This window comes from Coregonus clupeaformis, chromosome 1 (assembly GCF_020615455.1).
Source record: "Coregonus clupeaformis isolate EN_2021a chromosome 1, ASM2061545v1, whole genome shotgun sequence".
NCBI classification, from domain to species: Eukaryota; Metazoa; Chordata; class Actinopteri; order Salmoniformes; family Salmonidae; genus Coregonus; species Coregonus clupeaformis.
The window spans coordinates 76,313,909-76,331,968 of record NC_059192.1 but is presented as its reverse complement, the minus strand read 5'-3'; the positions used below and the strand labels follow the sequence as shown (position 1 = coordinate 76,331,968).

Genomic DNA, 18,060 nt, shown 5'->3' with positions numbered 1-18,060 from the left:
CCTGGTTGTGACAGGTGATTATATTTCTCCAAATACACACCTTGGCCCAGGTGTCCGTGGCCTTGTACCTCCTGTAGCGGATCCATCGCCTGCGACGGACACACGAGTTCCACTTCTTGTCTTTGGTGTAGGTGGCAGGGAAGTCTATGGCATAGGTCCAACCCTGCAGACACACAGACAGACCCATTCACACATTAATCAGCATGTACAGTGAGCTCCAACAGTATTGGGAGAGTGACACATGTTGTTGTTTTGGCTCTGTACTCCAGCACTTTGGATGTGAAATGATACAATGGCTATGAGGTTAAAGTGCAGATTTTCAGCTTTTTAATTTGAGGGTATTTTCATCCATATCGGGTGAATACATGTTTTGGTACATAGTCCCCCATTTTGGGAAACCAAAAGTATTGGGACAAATTCACTTATATGTGTATTAAAGTCGTAAAAAGTGAAGTATTTGCTGTTATTGTAATGGTTAGAGGTTAGCATGTCTTGGGGGTATGATATTTGTACATCTGTAACATTCTCACTCATCATTATTCACGATTAATTCAGGATTATCCGTAATCATAGTAGCATCCACATTAATGTAGAAATGTTTAGAAACATATTCTATTCTTATTTACAATAAAAGGGACTCCACAATGACACAATACATTATTTACCATTCATTTCTATTGGGCACAAAATAATCTGCAACACAACCAAAACAAACAGCAAATGCATCCAACAAGTTTGTAGAGTCACAAGCTTGATGTAGTCATTGAGTGCTGGGAATATGGGACCAAATACTTCACTTTTTACTACTTTAATACACATACGTGAATTTGGCCCAATACTTTTGGTCCCCTAAAATGGGGGGACTATGTACAAAAAGTGCTGTAATTTCTAAACGGTTCACCCGATATGGATGAGAATACCCTCAAATTAAAGCTGACAGTCTGCACTGTAACCTCATAGTCATTGTATCATTTAAAATCCAAAGTGCTGGAGTACAGAGCCAAAACAACAACTAAAATGTGTCACTATATGTGTCCAACCATTTCATGCAGATGAATTACCTGACGCATGGAAAAAGTCACGACTGCTGATGGAAACATGAAATGCCGGTCGAATTTTAGAAATGCCGACAGACAAGTTGTTCTTTCGACATGGTAGGATCTTTTTGTGTCTGTAAAATTAATTATGCGAGAAATAGCAGTGAAAATAACCATCACATCGATGATATGTTGTGTGGTCCTCCCACTACGACTCAGGAAAGCAGTTTATTAGGCTACAGATTAAATAGGTGGTGAAAGTTCAAGGTGATGAGCTTGATGCTCCTTTCCATTAAATATTGAGGGCCTTATTCTGGTGACATGATGATCGCTCTTATCCATAATAATCTCATAATGTAGGTAGCCTACTGTATCTGCGAGCTGTTGGCTCAAGTGCACGTGCCAAGACCAGAGTAGGCACATTTTCTATATAGTGCAAACATTTTTGTGACAAAACCATCAGTAAATTTGAAAATGTGATGGAAACCCATTTAACTTGTATTTTCATTTGGTACATTGGGATTGAATGGTAAAAAGTAATTTTATGTGCGCTACGTCATCACGCACAGCCTTTTATCTGCAAAAAGTCAGCTTGATGGAAACATCTCTGATGGGAAAATGTGCATATTGTTTTATGCAGATTTTAGAATATTCGCATGGAAATAATTTGCCAATTGGATGGAAACCTAGTAGTAGTAGGAAACCTAGGTAGTCTACTGTTGGAGATCACTGTATGTGAGGGGTAAGACAGGACAGAGAGGGAGTGAAGAAAGACAGACGGAGACAGAGAAGGAAAGAGAGAGGGCGAGAGAGAAGGAGAGAGAGAGAAGGACAGAGAAGGAAAGAGAGAGGGCGAGAGAGAAGGAGAGAGAGAGAAGGACAGAGAAGGAAAGAGAGAGGGCGAGAGAGAAGGAGAGAGAGAGAAGGACAGAGAAGGAAAGAGAGAGGGTGAGAGAGAAGGAGAGAGAGAAGAACAGAGAAGGAAAGAGAGAGGGCGAGAGAGGGAGAGAATAGAGAGAGGGCGAGAGAGAGAGAGAGAGAGAAGGAAGGAAGGAAGAAAGGATGGAAGGAAGGAAGGAAGGAAGGAAGGAAGGAAGGAAGGAAGGAAGGAAGGAAGGAAGGAAGGAAGGAAGGAAGGAAGGAAGGAAGGAAGGAAGGAAGGAAGGAAGGAAGGAAGGAAGAGAGAGGCAGAGAGAAGGGAGAGAGAGAGAGAGAGAGAGAGAGAGAGAGAGAGAGAGAGAGAGAGAGAGAGAGAGAGAGAGAGAGAGAGAGAGAGAGAGAGAGAGAGAGAACATTCACTTCTTTCTCTGTGGGCTCTCCTCCAAAGTTTTCGTCGATGTACCAGTCACCCTCCCACTCCCAGTTGGTCGAGGGAAGTAGGAAGCTGTCAAGAGGTTGGTGTTCCAGCCCTGTGATGTTACTCCACTGCCAGCGGTCGCTCGGCAACAAGCGATCCGAGAAGTTATCCACGGGATTCCATCGCTGAGAGAGAGAGAGAGAGGGGGGGGGTACAAGAACCAAAAATGCAGCAGGTGCAAGAGAAGCACAAACACAGGCACAGACAGACAGACAGACAGACAGACATACAGACACACACAGCCCCCCTCCCCCTCCACACACACACACCCTGTACCTGGTTCTCGTATGCCTCCTCCTGGTAGCGTATGGGTACATCACTAGAGTGGACATTCAGGTAAATGTGATGGTCACAGGCGATACCCCAGCAACACTGCTGCACCGACGTCACCCTCTTAAACTCTAACACAGCATCACGACACTGCTCCCATTGCTGCCCTCCGGTGGACAGGCTGTACACGCGCCCATACACATCCACTGCCCACAGCAGGGACACAGGCATGGTCAGGCCTAGGGAGAGGGAAGACGTACCAAAGTAATTTAAAAGATGAAACTGCTTGGTCTAAAAATAAGGACATTTACCTCAGGGTCTAGCCAGCAGGCCAGTGATGTAGCTAGGCTAAGCTAGGCTAGCCAGCAGGCCAGTGATGTAGCTAGGCTAAGCTAGGCTAGCCAGTCTCTTCTGGAAGCAGGAGTTGCAGAATCAACTGCAGTGTCTGACTCTATTTTTATGGGCCATATACCATCTGCACAGTGCACACACTACTAAGGAAATACACTGAGTGTACAAAACATTAGGAACACCTTCCTAATATTGAGTTGCATCCCGCTTTGCCCTCAGAACAGCCTCAATTCGTCGGGGTATGGATTCTACAAGGTATTGAAAGCGTTCCACAGTTGTGTCAAATTGGCTAGATGTCCTTTGGGTGTTGGACCATTCTTGATATACACAGGTAACTGTATGAGTGTGAAAAACCCAGCACCAGTTTTTGACACAAACCAGTGCCCCTGGTACTACCATACTTCGTTCAAAGGCACTTCAATATTTTGTCTTGCCCATTCACACTCTGAATGGCACACATACACAATCCATGTCTCAATTGTCTCAAGGCTTAGAAATCCTTCTTTAACCTGTCTCCTCCCATTCATCTACACCAGAGATCATCAACTAGATTCAGCTGTAGGCCGATTTTTTCTTGAGCGGATGGTGGGGGATCAAACAGATATAATATTTGCCTAAAACATAATTTGTATACGACGCGTGGGAATACTTGGGAACTGATTTTTTAAATTCAAATAACTTGGAGCTGATTTCCTGGTGTTTTAACAGTATTTTATGCCCAACAATAAAACAATAAAAAAAAGTTAGGTTATACACATTCTTTGCTCTGAAAACTTGGGGAGCCAAATAAAACCACCTTGGCCCGCGGTCCGCCAGTTGGGGAACCCTGATCTACACTGATTAAAGTGGATTTAACAGGTGACATCAATAAGGGATCATAGCTTTCACCTGGATTCACCTGGTCAGTCTATGTCATGGAAAGAGCAGGTGTTCCTAATGTTTTGTACACTCAGTGTATATTGTCTCTTTGTCCCTTTGATTGTAGCAGGCAGTCACAGCTTTAAGATAATCTCCCCCAACCCAAGTCTATCCATTTGGGGGTAAAAAGCCAACCTGACCTTATATCAGTGTGTAAGCCATGGCAGCTTCATCCTGTCCTATTCCTTGCCCACTGCACTAGGGCTGTGGTTCCCAACCAGGGGTACTAGGACCTATCCACAGGGGGTACTTGAGAAGAGTCATAGGCCTATTGGTAAAATGCACATGAGGGGGTACTTCAGGGGTACTCCGGGCAGAGCAAAATTCCGTTGTTGGTACAGTAAATGAAAAAGGTTGGGAACCACCGCACTAGGGGCACTGTTCTATCTTGTTGTTGGGAACCACCGCACTAGGGGCACCTTTCTATCTTGTTGTTGGGAACCACCGCACTAGGGGCACCTTTCTATCTTGTTGTTGGGAACCACCACACTAGGGTCACTGTTCTATCTTGTTGTTGGGAACCACCGCACTAGGGTCACTGTTCTATCTTGTTGTTGGGAACCACCGCACTAGGGTCACTGTTCTATCTTGTTGTTGGGAACCACCGCACTAGGGGCACCTTTCTATCTTGTTGTTGGGAACCACCGCACTAGGGGCACCTTTCTATCTTGTTGTTGGGAACCACCGCACTAGGGTCATTGTTCTATCTTGTTGTTGGGAACCACCGCACCATGGGCACTGTTATATCTTGTTGTTGGGAACCACTGCACTAGGGTCACTGTTCTATCTTGTTGTTGGGAACCACCACACTAGGGGCACTGTTATATCTTGTTGTTGGGAACCACCACACTAGGGGCACTGTTCTATCTTTCTGTTAGGAACCACCGCACTAGGGGCACTGTTCTATCTTGTTGTTGGGAACCACCACACTAGGGGCACTGTTCTATCTTTCTGTTGGGAACCACCGCACTAGGGGCACTGTTCTATCTTGTTGTTGGGAACCACCACACTAGGGTCACTGTTCTATCTTGTTGTTGGGAACCACCGCACTAGGGTCACTGTTCTATCTTGTTGTTGGGAACCACTGCACTAGGGGAACTGTTCTATCTTGTTGTTGGGAACCACCACACTAGGGTCACTGTTCTATCTTGTTGTTGGGAACCACCACACTAGGGGCACTGTTCTATCTTTCTGTTGGGAACCACCGCACTAGGGGCACTGTTCTATCTTGTTGTTGGGAACCACCACACTAGGGTCACTGTTTTATCTTGTTGTTGGGAACCACCGCACTAGGGTCACTGTTCTATCTTGTTGTTGGGAACCACTGCACTAGGGGAACTGTTCTATCTTGTTGTTGGGAACCACCACACTAGGGTCACTGTTCTATCTTGTTGTTGGGAACCACTGCACTAGGGGCACCGTTCTATCTTGTTGTTGGGAACCACCGCACTAGGGGCACTGTTGTATGTTGTTGTTGGGATTAAGGGATCATGCTGTGAGGTTACAATAATAACCCTGGTTAACTTTTGGGGCGACCCGACCAAATTCACATAGAAATGTGAGTTATAGATATGTCATTCTCATTGAAAGCAAGTCTAAGAAGTGGTAGATCTGTTCTATGTAATCTGAACACCAGATTAAAACAGCTGAAAATAAAATATTTTTGTCTATGGAAAAGATTAGTCAAACTATTAGAATTTTACAACCAGGAAATGGCGGAGTGATTTCTGCATAGTGAAGCTTTAATACAACAGTGCTTTGTTTACACTTTTTAAACTACATCTCAGGTAGACTGGGTCACGAGTCTTCATCACTGCCTCATATTCTCAACAATGTGCTCATTACATCATAGTCTATGTGGCATAACAGAAATATTGTATGATGTTTATCAAGGGGTGGCAGGTAGTTTAGTGGTTAAGAGCGTTGTGCCAGTAACCGAAAGGTCGCTGGTTCTAATCCCCAAGCCAACTAGGTGAAAAATCTGTCGATGTGCCCTTGAGCAAGGCACTTAACCCTAATTGCTTCTGTAAGTCGCTCTGGATAAGAGCGTCTGCTAAATGATGTAAATGAATAACTTTATAATGGTGATTTGCAGGGTTTTTCTATTAAACTAACACTCCTCCTCTCTTTTGCTTCCTGTATATATTATGCAATGCCTAGAGCAGGTGATGCTCTTCAAAGGCGTAGCCCCTGTCACAAGCAATCAATAAATTGATGTAGTCAGAGAGAGAGACCTCTGTGTACTGCCTTAACCATTTACATTTACGTCATTTAGCAGACGCTCTTATCCAGAGCGACTTACAGTTAGTGAGTGCATACATTATTTTTGAATTTTTCATACTGGCCCCCCGTGGGAATCGAACCCACAACCCTCAGCGTCGTCCAGGGTAGGGGAGGGAATGGCCGGCAGGGATGTAGGTCAGTTGGTAGAGCATGGCGTTTGCAACGCCAAGTTGAGATATGATCTTTAATCGCCCACTTGACTCGACAGTCTGTTTAGCTACAACTGTCACCCACCAAGCAAACTGCAACATTGTAACTCGTTGCGAGAATACTGTGGCAAATTAATAACGTTTGTTACATTGTAATAGCGCAGTGAATGATCAACATGGATACATTGTAGCTGGTACAATTTGGCTAAGTGACATATAGCTAGGTTTACGTTGGTTTATAAAGCACTCTAAACTAGTAGTAGCCAGCTAAATTTATCGCAGGTAGATTGCTATTTTTGCATAATATAGCTGAAAATCTACAACCGCATATCTGAATGACATGACGTGGTTTACCACTGCAAAACCAGAAATTAAATAGCTAGCAAGTTAGCAATAGGTCATCACTTACCTTGTGCTCCCTCTCATAAACCGTATGGCAGTTCACGCAAATCACTGCAATTCATTCGGCATATCAGATTGAATATACAGTGATTTCACGATAACCACTACTGTCTCTATTTACATTGCGATCGTTTCCTAATCCGAAACAGGAAGAGTTGGGTTTCACTGTAAACGCAGATTGGCTGCTGCACCAAATGAACCAATGGCTGAATTTGTCCAGTAGGCAACGCTAGTAGTTGAGTTATTAAAGCGCAGTACAAGGTATGATAGCATTGGAGAATAGCATAGAATACAATAAATAATGTACTTGTCTTTCCTTACCAGCACTGATTTAGCTGATAGCTGGTTTATTGAGGAAAGTTTTACTTACAATGACTGTGATGTGTGGTTTGCACTGAATGTAAGAGCCAATTTATGCTTGATCCGAAAATGTGGGCGGAGGCGCATATGTATGGTGTGACGGAATTGCGAAGCCTCTGGAGGCACACAGAGGCCAAATTGAGCTCTGTACCGCATCGCCGTGCGCCTCTCAAATGTTGTAACAATGCGGAGGGCAATGTTTAGCTCCTCATTGACATGATTGGTTGACGGTAGGTGAGCGCGGGAAGTCTCAAACACAAACTCACTTCCTTGACAACTTTCTTCACAACAGCTCTAGCTGCTCCGCGAAGCTCAAGAAGTATGAATGCCCTGACTTCTGCAGAGGCCGTATCACCCTACAGTGCATTCGGAAAGTATTCAGACCCCCTTTACTTTTTCCACATTTTGTTAAGTTACAGCCTTATTCTAAAATGGATTTGTTTTTTATTATTCTCATCAATCTACATACAATACCCCATAATGACAAAGCAAAAACAAACCCTTGTTGAAGCAACTTTGGCAGCGATTACAGCCTCAAGACTTATTGTGTATGATGCTACAAGCTTGGCACACCTGTATTTGGGGAGTTTCTCCCATTCTTCTCTGCAGATCCTTTCAAGCTCTGTCAGGTTGGATGGGGAGCGTAGCTGCACAGCTATTTTCAGGTCTCTCCAGAGATGTTAGATCGGGTTCAAGTCCGGGCTCTGGCTGGGCCACTCAAGGACATTCAGAGACTTGTCCCAAAGCCACTCATGTGTTGTCTTGGCTGTGTGCTTAGGGTCGTTGTCCTGTTGGAAGGTGAACCTTCACCCCAGTCTGAGGTCCTGAGCACTCTGGAGCAGGTTTTCATCAAGGATCTCTCTGTGCTTTGCTCCGTTCATCTTTCCCTCAATCCTGACTAGTCTCCCAGTACCTGCCGCTGAAAGATGTCCCCACAGCATGATGCTGCCACAACCATGCTTCACCGTAGGGATGGTGCCAGGTTTCCTCCAGATGTGACGCTTCCCATCTCCACAGAGGAACTCTGGAGCTCTGTCAGAGTGACCAGTTCTTGGTCACCTCCCTGACCAAGGCCCTTATTCCCAGATTGCTCAGTTATGCCGGGCGGCGGAAGAGTGTTAGTGGTTCCAAACTACTTCCATTTAAGAATGATGGAGGCCACTGTGTTCTTGGGGACCAGACATTTTCTGGTACCCTTCCCCAGATCTGTGCCTCGATACGATCCTGTCTCAAATCAAATCAAATTTTATTTGTCACATGCGCTGAATACAACAGGTGTAGACCTTACAGTGAAATGCTTAATTACAAGCCCTTAATCAACAATGCAGTTTGAAGAAAAATAAGTGTTAAGTAAAAAATAGATAAGTAAAAAATTAAAATAACAAATAATTAAAGAGCAGCAGTAAAATAACAGTGAGGCTATATACAGGGGGTACCGGTACAGAGTCAATGTGCGGGGGCACCGGTTAGTCAAGGTAATTGAGGTAGAGTTAAAGTGACTATGCATAGATAATAAACAGAGAGTAGCAGCAGCGTAAAAAAAGGGGGGGGGCATTTGTTTAGCTGTTTAGGAGTCTTATGGCTTGGGGGTAGAAGCTGTTAAGAAGCCTTTTGGACCTAGACTTGGTGCTCCGGTACTGCTTGCCGTGCAGTAGCAGAGGGAACAGTCTATGACTAGGGAGGCTGGAGTCTTGACAATTTTTAGGGCCTTCCTCTGACACTGCCTGGTATAGAGGTCCTGCTTGGCCCCAGTGATGTACTGGGCCGTATGCACTACCCTCTGTAGTGCCTTGCGGTCGGAGGCCGAGCAGTTGCCATACCAGGCAGTGATGCAACCAGTCAGGATGCTCTCGATGGTGCAGCTGTATAACTTTTTGAGGATCTGAGGACCAATGCCAAGTCTTTTCAGTCTCCTGAGGGGAAATAGGCTTTGTCGTGCCCTCTTCACGACTGTCTTGGTGTGTTTGGACCATGATAGTTTGTTGGTGATGTAGACACCAAGGAACTTGAAGCTCTCAACCTGCTCCCCTACAGCACCGTCGATGAGAATTGGGGCGTGCTCGGTCCTCTTCTTTTTCCTGTAGTCCACAATCATCTCCTTTGTCTTGATCACGTTGAGGGAGAGGTTGTTATCCTGGCACCACATGGCCAGGTCTCTGACCTCCTCCCTATAGGCTGTCTCATCGTTGTCGGTGATCAGGCCTATCACTGTTGTGTCGTCAGCAAACTTAATGATGGTGTTGGAGTCGTGCCTGGCCATGCAGTCATGGGTGAACAGGGAGTACAGGAGGGGACTGAGCACGCACCGCTGAGGGGCCCCCGTGTTGAGGATCAGCTTGGCAGATGTGTTGTTACCTACCCTTACCACCTGGGGGCGGCCCGTCAGGAAGTCCAGGATCCAGTTGCAGAGGGAGGTGTTTAGTCCCAGAGTCCTTCGCTTAGTGATGAGCTTTGAGGGCACTATGGTGTTGAACGCTGAGCTGTAGTCAATGAATAGCATTCTCACGTAGGTGTTCCTTTTGTCCAGGTGGGAAAGGACAGTGTGGAGTGCAATAGAGATTGCATCATCTGTGGATCTGTTGGGGCGGTATGCACATTGGAGTGGGTCTAGGGTTTCTGGGATAATGGTGTTGATGTGAGCCATGACCAGCCTTTCAAAGCACTTCATGGCTACAGACGTGAGTGCTACGGGTCGGTAGTCATTTAGGCAGGTTACCTTAATGTTCTTGGGCACAGGGACTATGGTGGTCTGCTTGAAACATGTTGGTATTACAGACTCAGTCAGGGACAGGTTGAAAATGTCAGTGAAGATACTTGTGTTATGTGAATTATTTAACAAACTATTTCAGTGTCTCTGTGCGTCTCCCAAAATCAAGAAACGGACAGAGTCCCGGTCTGCATAGTCAGAGATATTTATTCATTGAGAATTCTGCCATCACCATTTCAGAGTCCATCTTTTATACTCATACGTCATACAAAAATCCCTCCCCTCTTTAGGCAGGCTGTAGTTTTCCACTTTATAATTGCTCTCCTGACCATCAGTTCACACACACACTTTTCTAAGCCTAACAGTTTCTCTCCTCCCTAAATTCCTCAGTTATCTTGGTTTCTCAGTTGTCTGTAGACGGTTCTCCTTGTCCTTTGTTGTCTGGCCTAACTCTTACTCACATTGCTAAATAGTAACACAATGTCATAATCTTTACTGGTCCTACACTCACACATTCTAACACATTTCACACAGTTTCAGGGTGTAATAATTAATAATTAATAATGAATCTATCAATCCACCCAAAATATATGTTGTTATAGAAATGAATCACACACATTGAAGCATATAAGTTGATTTGCATATAAAAACATTAAAGATTGTCTCATTCAATACAGGTTCATCAGGGTTACCCCATGATTAAAAGCGTAACGTTACTCTTTAGCAATGGTACCTAAGCTGTTTACCCACTATCTGGAAACAACAGTCTAAGCCTATAGTGAAGAACATTTGCTTCATCACATCCTGCAACATTGGTTAACTAGTACATCATACTTAAAACAAGGCTTTAATACACAAAATATCATTACAATAACTTTTAAACTAGAGATTTATAGTTCTAGGAAAACATCCAGTCACAGTTCTTCGTCAGATTTTCACTGCTTCACACATTAGAACTAAGAAAAGTTTCATCCAGTCTCAAACTATCTGAATAGTCGTCATCCTCCACGAAGCCTGGTGGGTCATTTTCTTCCGGGATTGGGCCGTATCTCACCATCTGCTGTGATTCTGCATTCTCCAACACCTTGCTCACCAATCCTCGGACACAGGGAATAAGACAACATCCACAAAGAACAAGCATACCCATAGACGCGATTGCCGCGCCTAAAATAGTTACAACAATAGTTTTCCATTTACCAAACATTTGATCAAACCAACCGTTTAGGGAGCTATCAATACTAGAGTTCTCGGCCAGTTCGTTCGCCAGCGTGGTGAGTCCCTGAAAAGCTTTGGTCACGGACCCGTCCGGTGCTGTATTGTTGGGGATGAAAGTACAGCACATAGATCCAAACAGAACACAAACTCCGCCCTGCTCAGTTAAAAGCATTTCGAGAACCAAACTATTCTGCAGGTCATGAGTGAGGTGGCGGATAGTTGGCCTGAGATTCTCTTCACTGCATCCCTTGTCTAATTAACAAACCTTTGTAGATGTAATTAATCCAGTCAACATTTTTATCAATTGTAACCCACCAGAAAAACGTTGTTGTAAACCTTTCTCCAATTTGATCTGTGATTCGCATTACTTTGGTATCTATAACATTGATAATCTCTGGGGTTCATGGTGAATTGGGGTGCCTTAGTATTATCCTTTTTAAGAGTGGTTATTTTAATATCAGAACAATTAGGTGAGGTTTGGTTTGATCCCAAATCTATCACACAAGAGAACATGGTCTGAGGCATAGGTGCAGTTACAAGGGTTGGCCTACCTGTTGAACAGGCATAACAATTAGTTTGACCCAACGCCCTAGCTGTGTAGTTCATCCACCTTACCCAGAAGTTCTCATTTGAAATTCCTTCTACCTCTTCTTGGTTCATTTCCTGCAAGAGGAAATATTCTACCCTTGGTGGTTTAGTGCTATTTAGGATTCCTTCTGAGGGCCTTCCACGGGGTATTAGACTATTTATTGATACCTCTGGTGATAACATTAGATCTACCTGCTGTTCTGTCTCGGGGGTGGAAGATTCATTTCTCTCCTGAAAAATGAACCTCAAACATATATCTGCCCCGAAATCATCAACACAGGCCCAATAGTTCTTTGCTATGTCATCTTGCATAATTGACTTTACCGTTATCACCAGTTCCGTTTTACATTTATCATGGGTTTGTTTAATTCCCCATCGGTGTACTGCGTCTATTCCATTCTCATAGTATGTTCCCCAGGTATGTTTAAACACCCTTGCCCAAGGACATGAGCGTTCCCCAGTGCAAATGTATTTACCATACCTTCTAGAACCTAACTTTCTTGTACACGCCCCCTTCTTACCAAAGCCCCGAAAACCTCCTATCTCTTCATGGGAGAAGTCGAATGGTATCTTGAATCCCCCATCTTGTCCTAAACTGACTTTAACTATTAAAATAATAATTCCCCCAACAGTCTTTCTTGGTTTCAGTATTTCTTCGAGATCGAATCAGTGCATCATTTCCCTGTTTAGGTTGACCTGGATTAATCCATAATATGGTTAACATGATGATGCAGCTCAGAGTCCCCCAAAATCCCCAAAACCGCCATCCCAATCCTGTCCCTGACCCACCTGCCTGGTACTTCCCCATACCCACACCTCTATAAACACCCCACAGTGATGAAAGGTCGGGGTAGGGTTTCTTCGTTAACAGAGTTTACCCCCGAACCCTAGTAGTTCAGTTCTTCTCTTTAACTCTGTGTGTGTTCAACGGTGTTGGTATGTGGGCCTACCTTTTTGCAGTGGGTAACGTGGACCCAAGTGGCTCTCTCAGCTATTCTTATAGCGAAGGCAGATACCAATAGGACTTGGTATGGTCCCTCCCAGTGTGACTGCTTTCAATCCTTTTTCCTCAACGATTGGATCCACACCCAGTCTCCAGGTTATATACTATGAATCACCTTCTCCTTTAATTCTCCTGTAGGACACAAATTCTTAGATATACGGTTAATGAACAATTTTCTCATGTGTTCTGCTAGTGTATTCTCTAGTTCTATGTCTGCCTGTTCTGGTCCTGCCAACTGTGACATTCTGTAAGGTCTTCCAAACACTTCCTCAAAGGGGGATAACCCATCTTTATCTGGGGTTACTCTAAATTTCTTCCCTTCACTCCGTGATAACTCTATAAAATCAATTTCCAATTGCTGGAAGGGGTACTTAGCCGGAGGATACTCACCCTGAGGTGCCCTTTGTCTGCCCTGGTGATTATTTTGAGCACAGATAACACATCTTGAACAAAGGTTTTATTTTATTTTTATAATTAGTAATCCCATATGCAACAAAGTGTTGTCTAATCTGCTCTACCATCCATCCCTCCCGTTAACACATGGGTCTGCCCGTGTGTCAATATTGCAGCATATCTAAACAGTAATTTCGGGAGAATTGGTAAGCTGTCTTTGACCCATATTCCTTCCTTATTTACTGCGCCTTGCTTCACCCATCTGTGAACTTCCTTAATTGGGGCCCTACTGTAGCTCTCTATAAGTAGATCTCTATCTATCGAAACTTCCTCTTTTGACAGCTGACTGGGACCAGAGAAGTGTTTTAACCCTGCTGACAACATTTGATAATACCTCAACTTACTTCTATCCCGTAAAAGTAATCCAAGATTAGTACAATTTACTAGCAACAGGTATCCCTCATTCAGGGAAAGCTCTCTCTCTCTTCTGTTATTTTATGGTTCGAATCATATATATTATTACCAAATTATAAATTTCTTCACACTTTTCACAGTACTATAAATTACCCTCAACTTGGTAAAATAAACTATCTTAAAGTCCTCCTCTCATGCCTTTAGAATTTACCAGTGTGGATGATCAATTAACACCAGAAAGTCAAAACAGAGTTCAGAGGCAATTGAAATCATTCAACGAACTGTTCCATCCCATAGTATACTAAACATTACCATCATTCTAAATATTTCATAAATGTTACTTATCCCAAGTGTTCATTAAGTCCTCATGACATTTATTCTCATAAGAAATCATGTATACCCTAAACTCAGTAAAAACAGAAAAACTCCATAAAATACACTGTGTGTGCTCCTTTAAGACTTATCACCTTTGACCTGTTGAAAACCCCCTAAAATTAAAATAACAAGGCTTTATAAACATCATACTAGGTGTGTTGTTTTTTATTTGAAAACCCCAATTAAAAAACAACAAACCAAAATAGCCAGGTCATGAGGACTCCTGATTTCTCTCTTCCCCTTCTGCCTACATTTTCTTAACTGGTGCCCTTTCCTTGCACAGTAACTACACGGTTCCTCACATTCACTAGCAATATGTCCCGTTTTGTCACAATTGTAACACATCCACTCACTCCTGTCTCCACTATTACCGTTTCCTTCTTGTCTGTCTTTGCTACCGTAACCTCTCTTCTCTCCTAGGTATTGACTAATAGTCTCACTGTCTCCCTGTTTACACTCATGGACTTTGGAGAAGTCGACATGTCTGTGATAATATTCTCTCAGATTATCACATTGTTGTGCCAATTTATCTCCATAAGCCCCTCCTTCTGCCCACTCTAGAACCGGCGCATTCCCATCTCCGGGAACCCAGTTTCCTCTCACTGCCGCCCAGTCCTTTAACACTATCTGTCTGACTGCCCTCTCTAGTTCCCCTGTATTCAGCTTAAAGCTGGCGGTCAGCCCTTCCATATCTCTTCTGAACTGGTGTACCCCCGTCTTAGGGTGTGGTATCCCTTCCACTGCTCTCACTACATCTCTCTGCTTCGTTTACTAAATCCTGGCATTAGTCAATTCTATCCACACACCACCAAAAACGAATAACATATTTGCATACACATAACTAGAAAGCATGAATTTAATGCCATTCTTGCTTAAACAATGCAATTCAACATTTCTCATCACCCAATTTCTATTACTTTTTTTTCACACAGGAAACCCTGTACAATCTCTATCCTCTATTGCTGACTTTCCATCTAACATTACTTTTCAACATTTCTCAAATCTAATTACCTCTGTTATCAACTAAAATTATAGCCACCTCTTATGAAACCCCCAACCTGTCATTGTTTAGAATACAGCAGATATAGGTAACTGTCCTTTCTAAGTAGGCTACTAATAACACCAAACACATGCCGAAGTTGACCAGCATATATTGAATTTATCTCCATAGTATTAATATCCAATGTAGTGATTGACGTTCCTTAATGGAAACCCTAAATTGGCTTTGTACAATATTATATTAATTATGTCTCACCCATGACGTATGTCTACGTTTGGGTGAGCAAGTTAATATATAATTATTATTCCAATTATTATTTTATGAAGTCTCTAGCCTCTCATTCAACACAAATCCCCATCATCAAATATACTCCCAGCAGAACTGAAAAAAACAAAACAGACTGTGATTTCCAGGACACTGCTCCTTTGTTCTGGCCTCACTATCTCCCCGAGAGTTGGCACTCCCTTAAGGTCTCTCCCAATCTGCTCTTGGTAAACTGCAAACCTTTTAACCTCAATATGTGTTGCTGTGCTTTTCTCCACCCTATCAAAGTATTTTTAATGGTCATGCTTATCTCTGGTCTCATTCCACTGAAGAACACTATATTTTTAATTGCTGATGGTAGGGCGTATCATTCCCCTGTCTCTGGTCTGGTTCGGGTATGCCACTGTTTGCGTTAAACACATCTTTAACTCTCTCTAAGTACTGGCTGACAGTCTCACTATCCTCTTGTTTACACTCATGTACTTTAGAGAAGTCTGCATGACGATGGTAATGTTCTCTGAGGCTATTACACAATTCAGTTATTTTCCCAACATACTCTCCGTGATTGGCCCATGGCAAAAGTGCCCTCTGGGCATCCCCTGAAACCCACTGCCCTCTAATGGCAGCCCAAACCTTACTATTCCTGTTTTGGGGTGGTCATTCCTTCTACCGCTCTGGCCACGTCCTCTGTGTTCATGGCCTGTCTGCTAAATGGCATATTATTATTATTACTGTATACATCTAAGGTTGCTGGGGCCCCTTCCTTCCCTGCCAATAGATTAGGTAAGGCTATCAGTTGGGTACTGGCCCCCTCTTACTCTCTCATCTCCTGACTCATAATGACTCCCTCCCTCCTGAGCTCAGCTCCTAACTGGACCTTTGTGGGGTTCAAGTCTCCTCAGGGACCTGGGTCTTCCACCCTTCGGTCCCTTGAACCCCCTATTGTACCCTAGTACTCTAGTTACTTTCTTAGCCTTCTCTTTCCGTCTCTCTCTCTCTCTTTCTAATTTCTGCAATGACCAATTGGGTTGCTGCTGTTATTCCAAACATTTCCTTAGAACCTCAACTGTACTATCTTCCTTTGCCTTATCCTCAACCCCCCTCTGTGCTCCCTCAGCTTCCCCTTGGTTCTGGTAAGGGGGTGGAAACTCCAAAATGGCAGCCTGCTGTGGCACCCTTCCCCTCACCACTACCACCTCATCGTCTGGATTTATTCCTCCAGGCCTGATCTGCCAGGGAGGTGTATAGTCTTGATCTAGACCTTTCTACAGGGGGAGCTGTGGGTTCTGTCTTAGACCTCTCTCTCTCTCTCTCTCTCTCTCTCTCACTGCTTCTTTCTCCTTTACACACCTTATGTATCTGTTTAAGCATGGATTCGAGTTTATCTGCATCCAGACGTCCCTCAAAACCATACCTCTCCCTCCACCTGGTTACATAATGGAGATTTCTTCTATCCCTGGATTCCATAAATCTCTCATCTCTGGTTGACCCCGGGACCTCCTTGGAGGGTTTGCTTCCCATATTGGCAGGACTCTTTGATCGTCCTATACCCAAAACTTTGAACAATTACTTTATGGCTTTTACCAAATTCCCGAATCTCACCTTTATTTGAATTTAGATTACTTCCAACTCTCTAATAATTGTTTTTGTCACTTTAACTGAGTTGTTAGGTATTAAATAATTTGACAATTTTGCTTTTAATGATTTATACGATCTTTAATTAATTTCTTATATGTTTCTTCCTCAAAATAGTCAATTATAATTACTTACTTCCTCTCTATACAACCACCTGGAACCACCCCTTCCTGTATATGTAGTCTTGACTAGTCCCCCAGAATTATCTCATACTCTACGGAGGAATTTATCCCCACAATGTAATCTTGATAATTCCTGACAGTCTCATACAACAGGAATGGGTTCTCCCTCTTCTCTATACAACCACCTGGAATTATTCATAGATGTGACTTTTGAGCAAATATTAGGTCTCACACGTATACAACCTTACATGATTATTGGTTAACACCATTGGTAACCCGGAGTTTGTAAGGCTCCAGTTTCATGAAACGGATAGAGTTACGGCAAAATCTACAGTTGTTTGTGACTTTTGACTTTACTAATATTCTATTTCTCACACATGCTATTTTAATTCCTTCTGGTGTACTTTTTGTATTGGTTTAAACCAGATTATTTGTTGACTGTTCTATAATCTCTTACAGGTTACATCCCTTAGGTGTACTTTTAACAGTTACTTCTATTTCAACACCGGGTAGTTTCTTTTGGTAATGGCCTTTTACCGTGAATCGTTACGGACCCACCAACATTTCACTTAAAATGGCTACACATTGATCAATTTGCTACTTTCAATCATTATTTTAGCAAGTTCTCAAATCAATTTCACCAAGTAATGAATAAAGACTACTGACCTTATCCTTGCAGCCGAGATTCAATGTAGGTTTGGATTCCGTCATCGTCTCTGTCATTAATCAGGTGTCCTCTGGCCTGTCTTAACCCTTAATGTCAAAGGGCAGGACTTTCTATTTACGAATGTATAATTCGCCCGTCGACGGTTTTCAGAGTTACCTGGAATGACAGAGGCAGGTATTGGATTCCGGCTCTCGAAGGACCAAGCTGTTATGTGAATTATTTAACAAACTATTTCAGTGTCTCTGTGCGTCTCCCCAAATCAAGAAACGGACAGAGTCCCGGTCTGCATAGTTAGAGATATTTATTCATTGAGAATTCTGCCATCACAATTTCAGATTCCATCTTTTATACTCATACGTCATACAAAAATCCCTCCCCTCTTTAGGCAGGCTGTAGTTTTCCACTTTATAATTGCTCTCCTGACCATCAGTTCACACACACACTTTTCCAAGCCTAACAGTTTCTCTCCTCCCTAAATTCCTCAGTTATCTTGGTTTCTCAGTTGCCTGTAGACAGTTCTCCTTGTCCTTTGTTGTCTGGCCTAACTCTT

General features: G+C 43.2%; 1 protein-coding gene across 1 annotated transcript in view; it reads right to left on the bottom strand.

Annotated features, from left to right (window-relative positions):
* The window catches only part of tecpr1a (tectonin beta-propeller repeat containing 1a), a 34,672-nt gene extending 27,728 nt beyond the window's left edge, over positions 1–6,944 (bottom strand). The window contains exons 1-4 of the mRNA XM_041890837.2: positions 6,775–6,944; positions 2,671–2,903; positions 2,337–2,519; positions 41–163 (exon numbers count right to left, since the gene is read on the bottom strand). Coding sequence (XP_041746771.2) covers positions 41–163; positions 2,337–2,519; positions 2,671–2,895 — 531 coding nt within the window. The 5' untranslated portion in view covers positions 2,896–2,903; positions 6,775–6,944. The remainder of the gene's footprint in view (positions 1–40; positions 164–2,336; positions 2,520–2,670; positions 2,904–6,774) is intronic.
* Between the last annotated feature and the right edge of the window lie 11,116 nt (positions 6,945–18,060).